General features: G+C 67.0%; 2 protein-coding genes across 3 annotated transcripts; one reads left to right on the forward strand and one right to left on the reverse strand.

Annotated features, from left to right (window-relative positions):
* Positions 1-5,929: 5,929 nt before the first annotated feature.
* ARRDC2 (arrestin domain containing 2) lies at positions 5,930-12,999 on the reverse strand. Of its 2 annotated transcripts, none has more exons than XM_026105968.2 (8): positions 12,610-12,999; positions 8,371-8,437; positions 8,080-8,227; positions 7,695-7,797; positions 7,202-7,458; positions 6,830-6,989; positions 6,591-6,742; positions 5,930-6,504 (listed from the first exon to the last, which is right to left on the reverse strand). In XM_026105968.2, the coding sequence occupies exons 1-8, from the start codon at positions 12,872-12,874 to the stop codon at positions 6,451-6,453; spliced, it is 1,206 nt and encodes a 401-aa protein (XP_025961753.1). In that variant the 5' UTR covers positions 12,875-12,999; the 3' UTR covers positions 5,930-6,450. The 2 variants fall into 2 exon arrangements, with proteins under 2 accessions (XP_025961753.1, XP_064353640.1); XM_064497570.1 differs by lacking the exon at positions 12,610-12,999 and adding an exon at positions 9,160-9,495.
* A 1,517-nt stretch (positions 13,000-14,516) lies between these two features.
* On the forward strand, positions 14,517-16,632 carry PEX11G (peroxisomal biogenesis factor 11 gamma). Its single transcript, XM_064497571.1, has 5 exons — positions 14,517-14,630; positions 14,699-14,887; positions 15,033-15,211; positions 15,398-15,448; positions 15,575-16,632. Exons 1-5 carry the CDS (start codon positions 14,565-14,567, stop codon positions 15,798-15,800), a joined length of 711 nt encoding a protein of 236 aa, XP_064353641.1. The 5' UTR covers positions 14,517-14,564; the 3' UTR covers positions 15,801-16,632.
* Positions 16,633-17,365: the final 733 nt, after the last annotated feature.

Genomic DNA, 17,365 nt, shown 5'->3' on the forward strand with positions numbered 1-17,365 from the left:
GCGAGGCGGCTGAGCTGTCGGCGGGCCGGGAAAGCTTCCCGCGGGAACCACCACTCCTTTCCCTGCCCCAAAATGAGGAGGGGACGTGGCGGGGGGCTCGGGGCACCCCGGACCCCCGGGGCAGCGCTCGGCGCCGGTTCCCGCGCGGGACCCCCCCGCCCGCGGGAGCCGGGAGGCAGCAACCGCCGCGTCTTATCTGGGGCGAGACTTCAGCTGCCGACGATCGAGAGCAGCTTGTGGTTTAGGCGCAGCTCGGGGCCGGACGCAGCAGCGCTCGCTTGCTGAGTGCTCAAAATAAAAGCAAAAAAAAAGGTCAGTCGCACGGGAAAGCACAGGGAAAGGCAGCGCCGGCAGCCGCCCGGCCCCTTCCCGCCCCGGCGCGGTGCTGAGCTCCCCGGCGCGGTGCTGAGCTCCCGGCGGCAAACGCCCGGGCCAACGCGACGCGGGGGGAATCCTCGGGGATCCGGCGGCCGGGTGGAAGGGGGAGGCCACGGGCTGCTCCCGCGCCCCGTCGGCTCGCGGCGCGCCGCGGAGGAAGCGTTTCGTCACGGGCTCGCGCGCTCCCGGCCGGTGCCGCCGCTCGGGTTTCAAGCCCGGCCCCTGTTTACAGCCCCTTTTCGGCGGCGGCCCCGGGGTCACGGCGCGAAGCCGGCGGTAAACACGGCCCGGCCCGGGGCCAGCGCCGCCACCGCTTCGTCACGTGCGTTTTCTGGCTGGAGCCAGCGAAAGGGCCGGGTTCACGCCAGGATACGAAACGATTCCTGCTTTCCAGGCGGCCGGGGAGCAGCGAGAGCCCCCCGTTCCCACCAGCACACAGCGGCTGAGAACGGGCAGCTCGTGACACGGGTGACGCTCTCCAGGGCGGCTCCGGGACAAGGAGCAAAGAGTCACAGCAACAGGGGGGAAAAAATACCCCAAGCAGCCCAGGGAAGGGGGAATTGCAAGAATTTGGCAGCGGCATCGCAAGCGGCAGCCTGGGAGCTGCCCCGGGCGCCGCCAGCCCGTTTGCACCGGCTCGGCGGAGCTTCACCCGCCGCGGCCCATTTCGGGCGCACGTGGACGGGCAGCTGTAAAACGGCTAATTTAAGAGCGGCCGCCTTTATTTTTAGGGCGGGCGTCCGGTTACGCGCCGCGGGGCCTCTTTCCGGGTCCCGGCCACGCGGGCCGGTCCCGCAGGGCACGGCATCGTCCTGTGCGCGGGGAGGGGGGCATCCGGGAGAGCCAGTCCGGGCGCATCCCGGGGAGCTTTCGGGATGCGGAGGAGAGGCAGGAGCCTGGAGGCAGGGAGCTTCCCGCTCCGAGGTTTGGCGGTGCCGGGAAATTAAGGCAGAGGCACGACGTCACCCGGCGCCAAATAAAAAGCACGAAGCGGCTGCTTTCACGCAAGCACGCTCCGGTTTTGTTTGCAAACGAGGGATTTGGACCAGTTTCGCGGGTCAAAGGGCCGACGGAGAGCGAAGCGGCGGGCGGCAGAGCCCGGTTCCCGCGGCAGGGCCGGCCCCCGCGCCGCCCCCGTAGCAACAGCCTGTTTTTAGCCCGGCGCTGGCCGGCCCCGGGCGCTGTGCCGGGAGGAGGACCGGGCCCGCGCGACGCCTGCTCGTCCCCAGGCCACCCCGGACCTGGCCCTGGCCTGTTTCGCTTTTTTTAAGGTCCCGGGCGCTGCTGCCAGCGGCGTTTCGCAAGCGCCGGGTGCCGCGGCCGTGCCGTGCGAGCCGGGCCTGGGAAAAGCGGAGCGACCCCGCGCTTCCCCTCCGCTCCGCCGCGAGCCCGGGTTCTGGTGCGGCAGCGCTGCCAGAGCAAGTGCTGCCTGCAGAACAGCTGCATTTGGGTGGAAAACGACCTAAAGCACAGCTGGTACCCAAAAATTTATCACTGCCATTGCTCTCCCCCGCATCCGTCCCCACGGCGGTGATTTCCCGAGCGGGGTCCGTGGCTTTGTCCGGCTCCGCCTCGGCGCAGCCCTCTGCTTTCCAGGCTTTGGCACCGGCTGCCGGCAGCCCGGGAAAACCACGGATGGTTTTTTTTTTTCTTGAACTGAAACTTGTGATAATAAACGGGAGAAGGAGCCCGTGCGCGGTCCCGGCGGCGAGAGGGGGCCCGGCCCCGCTGCGCCTCTCCCGGCCGGGCCATCGGATTATCGCGCGGGGAAGGACGCGGCGCCCTTATCTGCGCACCCGGCCCCGCTGGCACGGGCTGCCCGGCGTTTGCAGCATAAACATATTTTGCTCGTCAGGGTTGAGCTGAGGACAGAGGCGGCTCGGGAGAAGCCGGAGGGCTCCGCTCCCGAATCCCCCCTTTGCCTTCGCGGCACGGGTCCATCCCGGAGCAAACGGCCGTGTTTTGAACCAGCAGCAAGCAAGCCCCAAAAGCAGCCGCCGATCCCCACGGATCTGCTTCCCCCGGGCTCAGCTGCTCTTTGCAAGTGGATTAACTTTTCCTGTTGTTTCCCGAGCAAAAACACCAGGAAAGCAGGACAAACCGGCCTGGGGGCCCTTGCACCTCCGCACCCGGCTCCGGCCGCTCCAAGCCGCCTCCGGCACCGAGGTCTCCGCCGGGACCCGCCCGGGCCTCACCGCGGGCTATCGCTGCTCTCCATCTCTGCTCCCAGAGGCTGCCGGCCCCAGGCAGCTGCTTATCAGCCCCCCCCTCTCCTTACGGGCGGCTTTTAAAGGCAATTGGGCCCAGGCGTGCTCACAACCCGGCCCGTGATGAGCCTGTGCCGGGGGCAGATGGAGCTTAATTGCAGCCCCCGGCAGGTGCTGCCGCGGCCCGGGCACCTCGGCCGGCTCCTCGGCCAGGGATGGCCCCGCTTTTCCGGCGAAACCAGCCCCAAATCGATGTTTCATCGCGGGAAGCGATGTTCCCGGGGGATGCGCGGCGCCCCGCTTCCCTCCGCCGGGCGCCCCGGGAAACCTGCTCCGTTCGCCCGCCCGCCCCAGGGAGGTTTCCCTCCCGTTTCCTCTGCAAAAAGCTCCCGCTGATGACCCGGGATCTTGAGTTTTCGGGGGGGAGACGGGGGAATCTTTCCCCAGGTGCCCCGCGCCGGCCGTGCTGCGCGAGGGAGCTCTCCCTGCCGCGCTGCAAACCTCGCCGGCGGCATCGCGGGCGCGTCCACGGCCGCGGCTGCCCGGCAGCACCGGGCGCTCGGGACATTCCCGCACCGGCTCCTGCAGACGGGAACCGAAAGGGGAAGTCGGCCGCGGGGGTTTTGCCGGCCGCGGGACAGAGCAGCGCCCGGAGCCGGCGCTCCCGCTCCCTCGGCGCAGCAACGGCACGGAGAGCCCCGCGGAGGCTTGGCGTGGCCAAAAGCCCCGCGACCCGGCGGATGAGAAGCGGTGAAAAAGCAGAGCCGAGGGGAGAGGAGAGGCCGATGCCCAAATTAAAGCTGGGAAAAGCAAAAGCTTAAGGACAACCAACCCCCTGCTCTGCCTGAACAGTCCCCTCGGGGGGTATTTCGCACGCCCCGGTCTTTTCCTGCACGTGCAGCCGTGAAGTATTTTTTCAGCCGTTGCAAAGCGGCAGAGCCGGCGCAGGAAAGCCGCCCGGGCTTTTTCTCCGCATCCAGCTCGGAGAAAGCGGGCGCAGAAAACGGGGCAGGGAAAGCGCCGGGAGGCTACGGGAAAGGGCACGGGATTTTCCCAGCAGCCGTGGGGCTTGGCCCTTTCAGCCTCCCCCCCGCCCCAGTTATCCCATTGGCTTTTATTGGGACCCGGGGGGGGGGACGTGCGGCTCCTGGCAGGCGACGGCAAACACGGGGGCAAAGTCCCGGCGGCGCGGCCGGGGCGTGGGCACCGCCAGCCACCCGCACGGCACCGCGGCTCGGCGTGCCGGCTCCCTGTTTGTGTGTCAACATGTCACGCGCCGCGCTGGGATGACCCCGCCGCCTTGTTTGGCTTCGCCTTGTTTTCGAAACCCCGTCAGCTGTTTGCCGAGAAAAGCCGAAATAGCGACGCCGGGTTACGGTTCGCACCCCCTCCCCGGTTTGCTGCGAAAAGCACCAAAATCAGCCGCTTTCCCGGGGGTGGGGGAAGCAGGGCTGGAGGGACGGCTGCCTTTCGGGGGCTTCTCCCGGCGTGAACCGCCCCGGCGCCGAGGATTTGCCCCCCCGAAGCCGGGCCGGGAGTGCGGGAGCCCAGATCAGCGCGCTGCACTCGGCCGGCCCCGCTGTTTACCCATAGACATGTTTGCGCCGAGCTCGGCCGCTTCCAAAACAGCTGGAGAAGAGTCAAAAGTTGTAAAAATTTTCCATTGTCGGAGGAAGCGGCCGGTAAACAGGCGGGAGCCCCGGGGCCGGCGCGCGGCGGTCTCCGGCCGCGGGAAAACAAGCTCCCAAACGCCGGCGACCGGCGGCGGCAAAACAAGCGGCCGGTTTGAAGCAGGGAATAACAAAGCAATTTGCGGCGAGGCCTCGGGGCGCCGGGTGACCCCGCCGCAGCCCTGCTGCGCCCCGGGGCCGGCGCCGGCTCCGCCGGGAGCTTTCCCGCGCTCGGAGCCACCGGCCGGGCCGCGGCAGGGCCGGGAAGGGGGTTTCCCTGGGGGCTGAGCGCTGGGATGCGCCAAGGGATAAACCCCCGGTCCCCATGGATAAGCACCCGGTCCCCATGGATAAACCCTGGATCCCCATGGATAAACCCCCGGTCCCCATGGATAAGCACCCGGTCCCCATGGATAAACCCTGGATCCCCACGGATAAACCCCTGGTCCCCATGGATAAGCACCCGGTCCCCATGGATAAACCCTGGATCCCCATGGATAAACCCCCGGTCCCCATGGATAAGCACCCGGTCCCCATGGATAAACCCCGGATCCCCGTGGATAGGCGATGCCGGAGCAGCGGGCCGCGCTCCTCCCGGGCGAGCGGCGAGGAGCCGCCGGAGCAGGGAGAGGAGCCGCAGCACCGCGGGGAAAAGCCGCGATTCCTGTCGAACCGGCGGGGAAAGCCCCCGCGCAGGGCAGGGACCGGCGCGGCTCTGCCAAGCGCTTGCCGGCGGTTTCGGTGGGCGGCAGCGGCCGGGGCGAGCGCGCGGGTGAGTCACCGGGCGTAGGAGCGGCGCCGAGCCCGGCGCTGCCGTCAGGGCTCCAAAAACGTTGCATTAAGTCGCATTTCTGATCACCGCCTATCCCCCCGCAAGCCCCGCCGCCGCGGAGGGGCCGGGCCCGCGATGCCGGCTGCTCCCGCGGGCTGGCACCTGGCAGCGGGGCCGGCTCCGGCTGGGAGGCGGCGGCGGGTGTTTTCCCGGAGCTGGAAGGGCTCCCGGGCGGGGAGGCGGCTGATCCCGGCGCCCGGCACATTCCGTCCCCGCCAGCGGCCGGGCGGCTGCCGCGAGCTCCACGTGCCACCGGGCACCGCGTCCCCCCCCTCCCCGCGCCCCCCGTCACCGCGGGGGCCCGAACGGCCTCGGCGTTTTGCCGGGGGGGCTTGGAAGCATTTTCCGAGCGAGCGGTCCAGGAGCTATAAACACCCCCCGCACTGTAAGTGCCACCCGGGAGCGGCTGCCCCCCGCCACCCCCCGCCACAGCCCGGACCCGGCCCCTTTCCCGACCGAGCGCCGCTCTGCAAAGAAAAAACCCAAAAAGCCCCGTGCTGGTAACGGAGCGGCGCTGGGAGCCCCGGCGGGACTCGGGAGCGGCGAGAGGCCGGGCTGCACCGCGGTGCAGATCCCGCCGGGGTATTTTTAGCCCGTGGCCCCGGCCGCCCGTCCTGCCCCCGATACGCGAGACCCGGCAGCGCCGGGGGGGAGAGGGGGAGAAATCCTGCTGGAAAAACAGCCCCCGCTCCAGCAGCCACGCGGTGGCCGGGCCCGGAGCCCAGCGGCGTCGGGTTGCCTGGCCGTGGCCCCCCGGGCGGGCACGCTGCCAGCCGCTTCCCCGGGAAGGTTGCTCGAGGCAGCGGGAGACGCTGAGAGCGGCGCGAGAGCCAGACCACGGCTGCATTTACGAGTTTATTCCAAACAAAAAATTCCCAAACAGGTCGTACGAAAGGAAGAATCGGAGAAAAGAGTCGTCGTGGTAAGAAGCGCTCACGGACCCCGAGTGCCCGTGCGCAGAGTGAGGGGCGAAGGCCCCGGGGCTCCCACCCACCGTCCCCGTCTTGCTGCGCCAGCCCCTCGGCCGGGCATCAGGTCCACCCCACTGGCGCGATGCCGGTGCCACCCCTGCCTCTCGCCGGTGCTCGGACCCAGAGCAGGGTCGAAACAGCCTCCGGCAATCCTGAGACACCTCCGCGGCCCGGCTCCGCTCCGGGAGCCGGCCAGAGCGCGGCCGCCGCGGGCAGGGCGAGCGCCGAGCACGCCGTAACACTGGGGCGGCGTCACCCCCCGCATGCCGCCGGCACCGGGGTCCCGGCACCGCGGCGGCTCCGGTGTCGCCGCGTCCCCCTTCCCGGGGCGAAGTCCAGCGGGCTGCTCGCCCGCCGGGATCAGCGCGTGGTCGCCGCGGCCCCCGCGGCTCTCAGCACGTCATGCAGCGCGGCCGCGCCGGCTCCGGCGGCGGGTTCGGGTCCACCTGGAAAGCCGAGCGCAGGGTCAGGGCGCGAGCGGGGGACGCAGCCCCCATCGCGGCCCGGACCCCCGCGGCACGGGGGGTTTTACCTCCGAGTAGAGCGGAGGCGGCCGGAGGCGAAACTCCTGGATGTAGGCGAAGAAGGGCCCCTCCAGGGCGCCGCGGAGCTCGGGGGGGCACGGCAGAGCCAGGCTGCGCTCGGCCTCCGGGCTGGACACCACCGCCGAGTACTCGGGGGGGGCTGCGGAGGAGCAGAGGCATCAGGGAACGGGAAACTTCCCGCGGGACCAAGTCCGAGCGGCAAAGGCGTCCCGGGCCCCGCGCTCACCCTCGGGCCGCTCCGGGAGGGCGCTCAGCCACTCCAGGCGGACGCTGCCCTGGCTGCTGACGCTGGACGTGCGGCTCCCGAAGGGATGCAGCGGGATGGTGCCGATGACGAGCGGCAGCTCCAGGAGCAGCTTGGACGTGCCGGGAATATCCACGCAGACCTCGAGAGACGGGACACCAGCGGCCGGTTACGAGACGCCTGCCGACTCGCGCTTGCCCGGGTCGCCGGCCCCAGCACGTCCCGCGCCGGGGACGTCCCCCAGCTCCGGCGGGACCCCTCGGCGCGGCGCGGGGCCGGCCCAACGCCGTCGCAGCCGGCGGATCTCCGCCGAGCGGCTTTCCTTGCAAAGGGCGTCCGTGCAAGGTCCCTCACCTTCAGGGAATATTCCACCTGGATGATGCGGCAGCAGAGGATGGACGGTCCCACCGGGGGGATCTTCAGCGCCCGCCCGTGCCACACCTCCCGCCTGCCCGCCGCCACGGCGTCCCCCACCATGCTCGTCACCACCGACTTCTTCTGCTTCTTGGCGCCGCGGGCGACGAAGGTCTGCGTCTGGATGATGGCCGCCTTGGGCACCACGGCTCGGCTGGTGCCGTTGTCGATCTCGGCAAAGATAGGGATGACCTCGCCTGCCGGAGCGGACGCGCGTTGGAGGGGAGCCCCGAGGATTCCCCCGCGGAGCCGCCCAGGGCAAGCCCTAATCCAGCGGGAGCCGAGCCCCGAGGCGGCCGCCCACGCCAGCTCCGCGAAGCGGCGGACGGCGCCCGATTTCGTGCCCGCAGCGGAGCCCAGCCCCGGGCGGCCCCAGCGCCCCGCTCACGGGCGTTCGCCCGTCGCCCGCGGAGCTCCCAGGGCCCCGGCTCACCTGGCGTGTAGCCTTTTCGGTCGATCTTGGCAGTCACAGAAACCTGCCCGCGATTGCAGTACCAGGCGCGGACGAGCTTCTCCTTCGCACCCGCCTGCGGCGCCTGGGCAAAGGGACGCGTTGCAGCCGGTTAATGAGAGACCGCGACGCGCAACGCCAGCACCTCCCCGGCAATAACAACCGGCCGGGAAACATCAGCAACTTCTTGGGCATCTTATGCAAGAAGCTGCTCCGACGGATTACAGTTTACGACCCGCAAGACCTTTGCTTCCCGCAGCGCCCAGCCCGGGCGGTGCCGGCGGGCAGGAGTTACGCGGGGCGGTCATTCCCGCGGCGCGCGGCAGCGGCGGGGCCGGGGATGCGGCTGCCCGCGGCGGGGGCTCACCAGCAGCGCGGGCGTGTTGATGTCGATGGGCTCGATGACGGTGAATTCCTTCTTGGCCTTCTTCACGGTGGACCAGGGCCGGTGCAGCTTGGCTTTCACCCAGTAGCGCACGCTGCCGTGCTTTCCCTCGAAGGAGGTCGCCAGGGTCCTGCGCGCGCCGCAGGGGGATTCAGATGGGCTTTGCCGACTCACGGTTTCATTTCCGAGGTCCTCTGTCCCCGCAGGACCTCTGTGCCACCACGAGCAGCTCCCCCCCCCTTTGCATCACGGCACCGCGAAAGGCGAACTTACTCGGGGAGCTGGAAAGTGAAGGGGAACTCGTGTCTTCCCGCCGGCAGGACGGTGACTTCGCCGTTGTCTGTGGGCAGAACAGATGGGAGACGATCGTCTCGCTCCCGCGGGGCTTCCTCCTCGGGCGAGCGCCGGGGAGGCGCGGGCGGGCGGGCGGGCAGCGGGGCGGCTCCGCGGTGCTTCTGCCGGGGCTGAGCTGCAGCCGCAACGCCGACCCCGCGAGCCGGGCACGTCCCCGGGGACGCGTCCTTCGCGTCCTCTCCGACGGGGGCCGGACGGCCACGGCCCGCAGGCCGCCCCGCTCGGCGGTGAGTGCACACCCGTGTCGCGGACAGGCAGGGCGAAACACACACCCGATCCCGATGCTCCCCATCCCCGGGGGTGCCGGGGCACCCGGTAGCGGGGGTGTCCCACCTGCCCGGTCCCCGGGAAGCTGAGTCCTGGTGCGCCCAGTCCCCTGGGGTGCCAAGTGCACCCACTCACTGGGGTGCTGGGGTGTCCAGTGCACCCAGTAGCCAGGTTATCTCATGCACCCAGTCCCTGGGGTGCCCGGTCCTGGTGCACCCAGGGTGTCCCGTGCACCCAGTCCCGGTGCACCGAGTCCCTGGGGTGCTGGGTGCACCCAGCTGCTGGGACATCCCGCCCGGTGCACCCAGGGCGTCCCGTGCACCCAGTCCCTGGGGTGCTGCGTGCACCCAGCTGCCGGGGCATCCTGTGTGCCCAGTCCCCGGGGTGCCCAGTCCCGGCGCCCCCCGTCCCCGGGGTGCCGCTCCCCGGGGCGCGCAGTACCTGGCGGGGCGAGCAGCGTGTCGCGGTGGCTGAGGAACTCCACCCGGTCGCTGTAGCTCTGCGTGTAGGCGGTGCTGGAGCCGGCGCTGCGCGACTCGGTCCAGTGGACGCGGGCGGCACCGAGCGCCCGCAGCCGCAGGGCACCGAGCCGCGCCGCCGCCGCCAGCTCCAGCACCACGCGGCCGGCCACGGCCTGGCCCGGGCTGAAGGCGGCCGGCGCCCCCCGCTCCGCGCCCTCCAGCACGATCAGGAAGCGCTTGAGGCGGTCGAAGAGCATGGCGAGGGCGAGACCGAGACCCAGACCCAGACCGGCACCGGCACCGCAGCCTCCCCCGCCGCCGCCGCCGCCGCCACCGCGCTTTAAGGGCGCTGCGCCGCCGGGGGCGGCCCCGACGGGGCGGGCCGGGGCGGAGCGGAGCGCGGCGGCCCCGCAGAGCCGGGCACAACGCGGCGGCGAGCGTGAGGCCGGGCCCGGGCCCTGGGCTGCCCCCCGTCCCCCCCTCGGCGCCGCTCGGATCGCGCTCCGGTAGCCCAGCCCCGCTGCGACAGTCCGTGCCCGCTCCTAGAGTTTGTGCCCGATCCCATAGTCTGTGCCCGCTCCGATAGGCCGTCCGTGCTCCGATGGTCCATCCCTGCTCCTAGAGTCTGTCCCCGCTCCCACAGTCCATGCCCATTCCTGTAGTCTGTCCCCAGTCCTATAGCCTGTCTGATATTCCGTGCCTGCTCCTGTTTGTCCCCAATCCTATAGTCTGTGCCCGCTCCTATAGTCTGTGCCTGCTCCTAGAGTTTGTCCCCAATCCTATAGTCTGTGCCCGCTCCAATAAGTCGTCCATGCTCCGATGGTCCATCCCTGCTCCTAGAGTCTGTCCCCGCTCCTAGAGTCCGTCCCTGCTCCCATAGTCCATGCCCATTCCTATAGCCTGTCCCCAATCCTATAGCCTGTCCATGCTCTGATATTCCATGCCTGCTCCTGCTAGTTTGTCCCCAGTCCTGTCTGTGCCCACTCCGATAGTCCATCCATGCTCCGATGGTCCCTCCGCACTCCTATAGTCTGTCCCTGCTCCTATAGTCCGTGCCCACTCCTATAGTTTGTCCCCAATCCGATAGTCTGCCCATGCTCTGATAGTCCATGCCCGTTCCTGCAGTCTGTCCCCAATTCTATAGTCCATCCCTGCTCCGATGGTCCCTCCCCGCTGTGACAGCCTAACCCCGGTCCGACGGTCCATCCCTGCTCCCACGGTCCAGCCCCATTCCCGGTTTGCCCCCGCCTGCGGCTGCCCCACGAGCCAGCGCTGCAGCAGGGCCGGTGACCCCGAGACCTGTGGGGACGAGGCAGGGGACAGGGGCAGATCCCCGCTGCCAGGCCACACGTCCCACCGGGCACCGCGCGCGGGCTGTGCGGGCCGGGCTCTGACTTGGCGCAGGTGCAGGTCTGGACCTGGACCTGGACCTGGACCTGGAGCTGGATCTGGAGCTGGACCTGGAGCTGGACCTCTCCGTGCCTGCTGCCACCACGGAGCGCGGTGGAGGGGTCGCCGGCGCCTCGGTGGCCCCGAAGCTCCTCAGAAACGCGATGAACGCGGAGCGGGCGCCGGGCAGCAGCGTCCCCAACTCGTCAGCCCCACCTAGAGTCCGGCCTGGCTCCAGGCAGGAGGGGACACCCCGTCCAGCCCAGGAGGGGACACCCTGTCCAGGACACCCTGTCCGGCCCAGGAGGGGACACCCCGGCCAGGACACCCCGGCCAGGACACCTCTGCCAGGAGACCCCGGCCAGGAGACCCGGCTCAGGACGCGCCGAGTCGGCTCCCCGGCGGATCCGTAGGTGCCGCGTCCGTACGGCGGTTAAGCGATGCTCAACCGCGGCCACCCAACAACAGAAAAAGAGCCGTGACGGGCTTTTAGCCACCGTGCTATGACTTTCCTGGATGTCTCTTTAAAAGAAAACGGCCTCTAGATGTTTCCTTCTTGCGGAGCCTCTGCTCTTTGCGCCGGCAGCGCTGCGGGGTGCCGCACAGCCAGGACCTCGCACGAAAAGCACTCGTGTTTCTGGGGCTTTCTCGTGCCACCTCCCGCAGAGGACTCCGGGGCGGCCCCCCGCCTTTGCCCGCCGACCCCCAGCTCGTCCTCGCGCCCTGCTCCCCGAGGGCTCAAACCGCGGACGCTGAACAGCCCTGCCCCTCCGCCTGCCCGTCCCCCCTCCGGCCCTCGACTCGCCGGGGGCTGCGGACGAACCAGCTCGCGGGGAGCCGGAGAGACGGCTCTCATCCCTGCCCGGCTTCCCTCCTCCGCTGCCTCGTTGCCATGACAAAACTCGCGTTTTCAAGCCCCACGCGTGCGGCTGAGCTCACCCAGGAGCCCAGGGAGGGGACGCGGGGGCCCGCCGGCCGCGGCACCTTGCACCAGCCTCTGGCCAGCCGCCGTCGGGAGCGTCCCCGCGCTGCGGGAGGTGGCAGCGGGATGGAGGGGACCCGCGGGATCCCGCGGAAGGGGTTTGGATGCGGATCAGCGCTTCTGCGCAGTGCACGGCCTCGTGCGCCTGCGAGCACATGCCTGCGTCCCCCTTGCAAAGCAGAGGAGGAATCAGTGCCAGGATGGAGACGATAACACCACAGCCCACGGGTCTGGCGCGGCTCAGCACCCCTGGCGCGGTCCCTGCAGACCTTGGCTCCGCGCCTTCCTCCGGACGGCTCCCGGGGCTTGGATAACGGACGAGCCCGGCAGCGAAACCCAAACACGCTCGCGGCGGCTTGCGGCTTCCCCGCAGGCGTCCGTGCAGCAAGAACGGGGAGCAGAACCCACCCGCTCACCCCTGCAGCAGCGCCGACCACCTCCGCCCGGGCACCGCGCGGCTCCCGGTGGGACAGGCAACAAGGCCACCGGGAGCGGGGAAGAGGGGGAAACCGCCACGGAGCCACGACTGCAATAACATCACCGTTGGGGGGGGAGGAAAGAAGACATGCAACGAGGTGGCGTGCTGAGGAGCAGCTGGGATGTCCCCTGTCCCCGGCTCCGGGTCATTTCACCCCGACTACGCGGGAGGAATTCGAGCGACTCATCCTCCCGCGGCAGATCCGAGCAACGTGCCAGCGGGGCAGATGGTCCCGGCATTGGGAAACCGAAAACAAATATTTGCTGAGCTGCTAAGTGCTCTTTCCACACTTGAGAGCAGACACTTGTGTTTGCGCAGGGAAGCGCAAACAGAACGAAAGCCGCGACGCTTTCGTGCTCACCGGCCGCGGCGGAGAGGCAGCAGCCTCCCGCACACCGGCGGCAGAGAAACCCTCCGTGGTGGCAAGAGGAGGGTGTCCGAGAGCGACGGTCCAGCTGGCAGGTGCAGGACGCTCTGCCACCCGGATCAGGAGGGCAGACGCCTGGCCGGGACGCAAGCAGCCCAGGCGGGCTCAACCCACCCCCCCGGAGCGGAGAGCCACCCCGTGCGCCCAGCCTTACCGGGGAGGAGCTGGCAGCAGCGGTGCAGGAAGGTCTGGGAGGCAGTGTAGCTGTAGTAGACGGTGTTGAGCCCCACGCTGTGGTTCTCCAGCCAGTACACGTCGGCGCGCCCGCGAGCGCACACCTCCAGCGCCCGCAGCCGCAGGGCTCCGCGCAGCTCCAGCCGCACCCGGCCCTGCAGCAGCTCCCCGGTGCCGTAGGCGCCGTGCGCTCGCCCGCCCTCCAGCTCCACTGCCAAGCTGCGCACCCGCCCCGGGGGCAGCATGGCTGCCGCGTCTCCCCGGCTGCGCCGAGCTCCCCCGATTTATCCCCGCCGGGGGAACCCGGCCCCCAGGCCTGACCCTCCCGGGGGGACGAGGCCCTGCTCTGCAGTGACGCTCTGGCGTCGACCTCACATACGTGCGGCTGACGCCGTGCCGAGAAGGGGGCCGCGGAGGCCGGTGACGTGTTTTTAATCTGCACGAGAAATAACGCGTCTTCGCCTTATCTCCGAGCCGCAGAAAGAGCGGCCGTGCGGTGGGGACGTGCCGGCGGCTCCGTGGGCAGGGTGGGGTGCCGCGCTCCGCCGATTTCGCGTAGCTGGAGGAATCAGAGGAAGGTTGTGCTCGGCCTTCCCACTTCGGGCTTTCCCGGGGTGTTGCTGGAAGCGTTGCTGAGGGGTTTCCAAAGCAAAGCCCGTTGCTCCAAAAGACAGTTTTTGTTTCTGTGTTTGAAACTGCACTGAAGGCCGAGTCCACATGAAAAACAAAGTGAACAACCACAGGTTCCTCCCAGCAACAGCTCCCCGGCCGGCTGGTACCACCCAAGGGCTGATGTCTCCCATCCATCCCCAGCGAACAGCAGCTGCTTCTGCTGCGGCCCGGCGGCAATGCCACCTCGGGGTCACGCAGAAGCCGTAAGGCCAACTTTGGGCAGTGGCAAGTCTCCCTTACCGCACCCAGTGATGCAATGCAGGTGTTTGCAACGCATCGGGGTAAGACACGGATGTGCCTGCACGAATCCGCGAGACTCAAGCACTCAGCTTGGAGGTACGCGTGGAGCAGAGGCCGTCCCCTGCCCGGGACATGGGGCACCGACAGCAAAGCGACATCCCGGAACGAGGCGCAGGGGATTCGCACGCCCAGCAGCTGCTCACACGCAAAGTGCAGTGGCTGGACTTGGTAACCGGTGCTCCAGCGCTTTGCTGCCGGTTCACCAAGCCGGTCTGCAGCAAAAGCCTGAGAAGAGCTCGTGGAGCTGCAGCTGTGACGAGGCGGCGCTTGGCCCTGCTCGCGCAGCCTCCCACGGCAGGGAGCCAACCGTCCCGCGCTCGTCCCTCTCCGAAATGCCTACGTGCCACACGGTGCCAGCTCAGTGCTCAGGAAATCCAGGGGAGTTCTCAACCCAGCAAAAACACCCGGCTCGGCCCCAGGAAAACAGCCCGCTCATCAGGAGCTGCGGAGCGCTGCCTCCCCGCCCTGCTGCTCGCCGACCTTCGGCCTCGGCCCTCGGCACCAGGGCCCAGGCACAAAGCCAGGGGAGACGCCGGCCCACGGGCCGTCCTGAGCGTCCCTGTCTGCTTTCCGCCTCCGGCTCTCCCTGCGTTCCCCGTGCCCCCCGGCCCGCCCAAACGGGTCCCGCCGCCCTGACGCAGCGACCCGTCAGCCCTGCCTCGGGTCCCGTCTCCCGGTGTTTATTCCCGCTGTTTCAACACCCTGCTGTGTTCTCATCCCACTCCCGAAATAGACGTTCCCTGGAACGACACGGATGGGCACAGCTGGCCCCGAGCAGGACACGGGATCACTAACGGCGTTTATTGGCACCTCAAGGTGCCAAACGCTCCCCGAAGAGGCCGAATGTCGCCCACGCGCAGCCCCCCCGCCGCCCCGCCCAGGCCGCCGTCGCCATGGAGACGGCGCGGGTCCTCCGCGCTCCCGGCGGCCCCCGCGCCAGGCCCCGCCCCCGGAAGCGTTGCTATGGCGGCGGATGCGCTCGGTGGCCTGGTGGCCGTGCTGGAGTCCTACCGCGGCCGCGACCGGGTGGTGAGTGGCGGCAGCGGCGGCGGCGGGGCGGGGCGCGGCCGCGCTCTGACCGCGCTCTGCCTCCCCAGGTCCGCGCGCTGGGCTATGGCTGCCAGCTGGCCGGCGGGGCGCTGGCGGCGGCGCGGGCCGCGCCGGCGGGGCTGCCCGGGAGCCTGCTGGCCGTGTCGGCCCAGCTGAACCACTGCCGCACCGTGCTGCGCCTCTTCGACGACTTCGCCATGCTCCACTACAGCCGCGGCTACGGGCTGGGGCCCAAGGTGAGCGGCGGCGGCGCGGGGCACGCCGGGAAGGGTCCCCCTGCCAGCGCGGGGCACGCCGGGAAGGGTCCCCCCAGCGGTGGCAGCGCGGGGCACGCCGGGAAGGGTCCCCCCCAAGCGCAATGGCGGGTCTGTCTCCCCGCAGGACGAGGACGCCGTGGTGCGCTGGCTCTCGGTGCTCGCCAACGCGGCCGACCAGCTGTACTACCCCTGCGAGCACGTGGCGTGGGCCGCCGACGCCGGCGTGGTTGGCGCCAGCTCGCCCAGGTGGTGGGCTCTGAGCACGGGGCTCTGGGCCTTCTCCCTGCTGCTGGGCCTCACGCGGTAAGACGGGATGGGGACGGGGCGGCAAACATTGCCGCCTCACTGGGATCAGGGTAGAACAGCAGAGCTGCTGCGGCCGCAGAAGGGCGGTTGTTCTTCCAGTCCTCCCAGGGGCAAGACTGACGCTAGCACGTAACCTCCCCTCGGTGCTACGGCAGAGGTAACTCCGAGTCATCTTGTTTTCAGGTCCCTGAGAATCCTGTTGCAGTTGAGAAGGAAGCTGAGGCAGCACAAGGGGTACGATCTCTCTCCTTTGCTGTGGAGCTGTTTTAACCCAAATGTTTCTCACTCAGAGTGGGGGCTGTTACTAATTATTATTATACTATGGTCTATCACTAATAGTATTATTCTTATTTCCAACAGTAAATCTTCGCCTCCATGTCAAAAGGAAATGAGAGCCCAAGTGAAGGCTGAAGTTTTGAGCATCGTTAGTAACTTGGCAGATCTCTCCAATGCCATCCATTGGCTGCCCCCAGGATTTCTATGGGCTGGATGGTTTCCTCCGTGGTTAGTAGGTCTCTTTGGGACCGTATCTTCCCTGATTGGTATCTACCAGGCATCTGCAGGGGGAAATTCTGGGGCTGTATGAACCACAACTAAGCTTCAGGAATCCATTTTTTACATGGAAGAAGTGCACATAGTGTACGCAGGGTATGTTTTAATTTTTCCAGGTGTCGATGATTGTAGTTCCACGACCCCTGTAATTGAGACTGGGATCAAGGTGTCCCTTTTCCATAGAGGACTGGTTAGGGTTAAAATAGTTCTTATGGCTCTTCATCACAGTAAGGTCTTTGAGGTGAATCCTCTGAAAACTAAGCAATCTCATAGGATTGATAAAATAGGGGAAAATGAAGTTACATGTTAGATGGAGATACGGCCATGGTTCTCTTACGCAAAGCTTCTGAGAGATGGGTTCTGCGAGCTTAAGCTCTGGGCTCAGTGCTTGATGCCTCACCTGAAACCGGCTGGTGACCTGTATCATGGAAATATCTCCTTCAGATATTTGGTCTTTGAGCCCAGACCAGATGCCCCGACTGCCACCAGGGGCAGGTGACTGAGGGAGGTGGTTGGGTGGTGGGTTTCTTTAGAGGTGATGTGGAAAAGAAACAGCAACTGTAAGCAATGTCTTGCTAAGCTTCCTTCCAGTCAGTATTACTCATTTAAGGAGAGATATTAGATGTTGAGACTTCTCGGTTAAACCAGAGCAAGCAGAAGTGCACTGAACCCGCAGATGCGCCTTAGCGCAAGGCCACGGGGTGGAGCTCTTCCACTGGGCTCCGGCCGAGCCAACGGACTTCTTCTAAAAAGAAGCAAATACATTAATCACCTTTCAAGGGACCAATCAAACAAATGCAGAGATGACTTTTACAATCATGTTCTAAGCTGTGCCAATAATAAATGAGACGAATGTTTCAAAGGTGGCCTTGAGTGATCGTTACTGATAACCGGACACATGCTCTGTGTCTGGCTGTGGAAAGTTCCAAACTGTTCCCAGGCAACAAAAGACATTTGTGCTGTGTTAGCGAAACCTGCCCTGGGGGTAGGCAGAGCCCATCTGTTACCCAGACTTCTTTCTAGCCGGATAATTCAGAGCACCTGACTCCTTTGATTTTCCTGGAGATGCATCTTTTGAAACAGTTCTGCTTTGTCTGAGCCGTGCTTGTGTTCCATGCAACTTGGTAACAGAGATAGCACCTTTCCAGGGTGGTTGCCTTTTTTTTTTTTTTTTTGTGGCAAGGACATGGGAAACTGTTTCCTACCTCTGTCCAAAGAACACAGCAAGACCCTGATATTCTTTATCTTTTGCCCTGTTCTTGCTTCCCTGCTTGGCTATTTGTCTGGACCTTCACCCTGCTAAGTCTGCCACAGGGGCCACCTTAATGACTTTGCCCAGAAGCTGGTGTCATGGATTGGCAGGGCAAGCGCATGCAGGTAGTATCCAGAAAAGACTTTGGGTCTCGCTGTGGTTGCAGTGCAGGTCTCGTCTTCCAGACAGGTGGAAAACCTAGGTACTGCTGCTTAGGGACAGTTGCATCTGGCCCAGTTCTGTCCTTTTTAAAAAAAACTGGGCAAACCGCTGATGCAGAGGTAGAACTTTAAACCATACCTTTAATGTAGAGAAAGCACACTGTAAACTGCTTTAAGTGTATTATG

Source organism: Dromaius novaehollandiae, chromosome 25, assembly GCF_036370855.1.
Source record: "Dromaius novaehollandiae isolate bDroNov1 chromosome 25, bDroNov1.hap1, whole genome shotgun sequence".
In the NCBI taxonomy this organism is placed as follows: Eukaryota; Metazoa; Chordata; class Aves; order Casuariiformes; family Dromaiidae; genus Dromaius; species Dromaius novaehollandiae.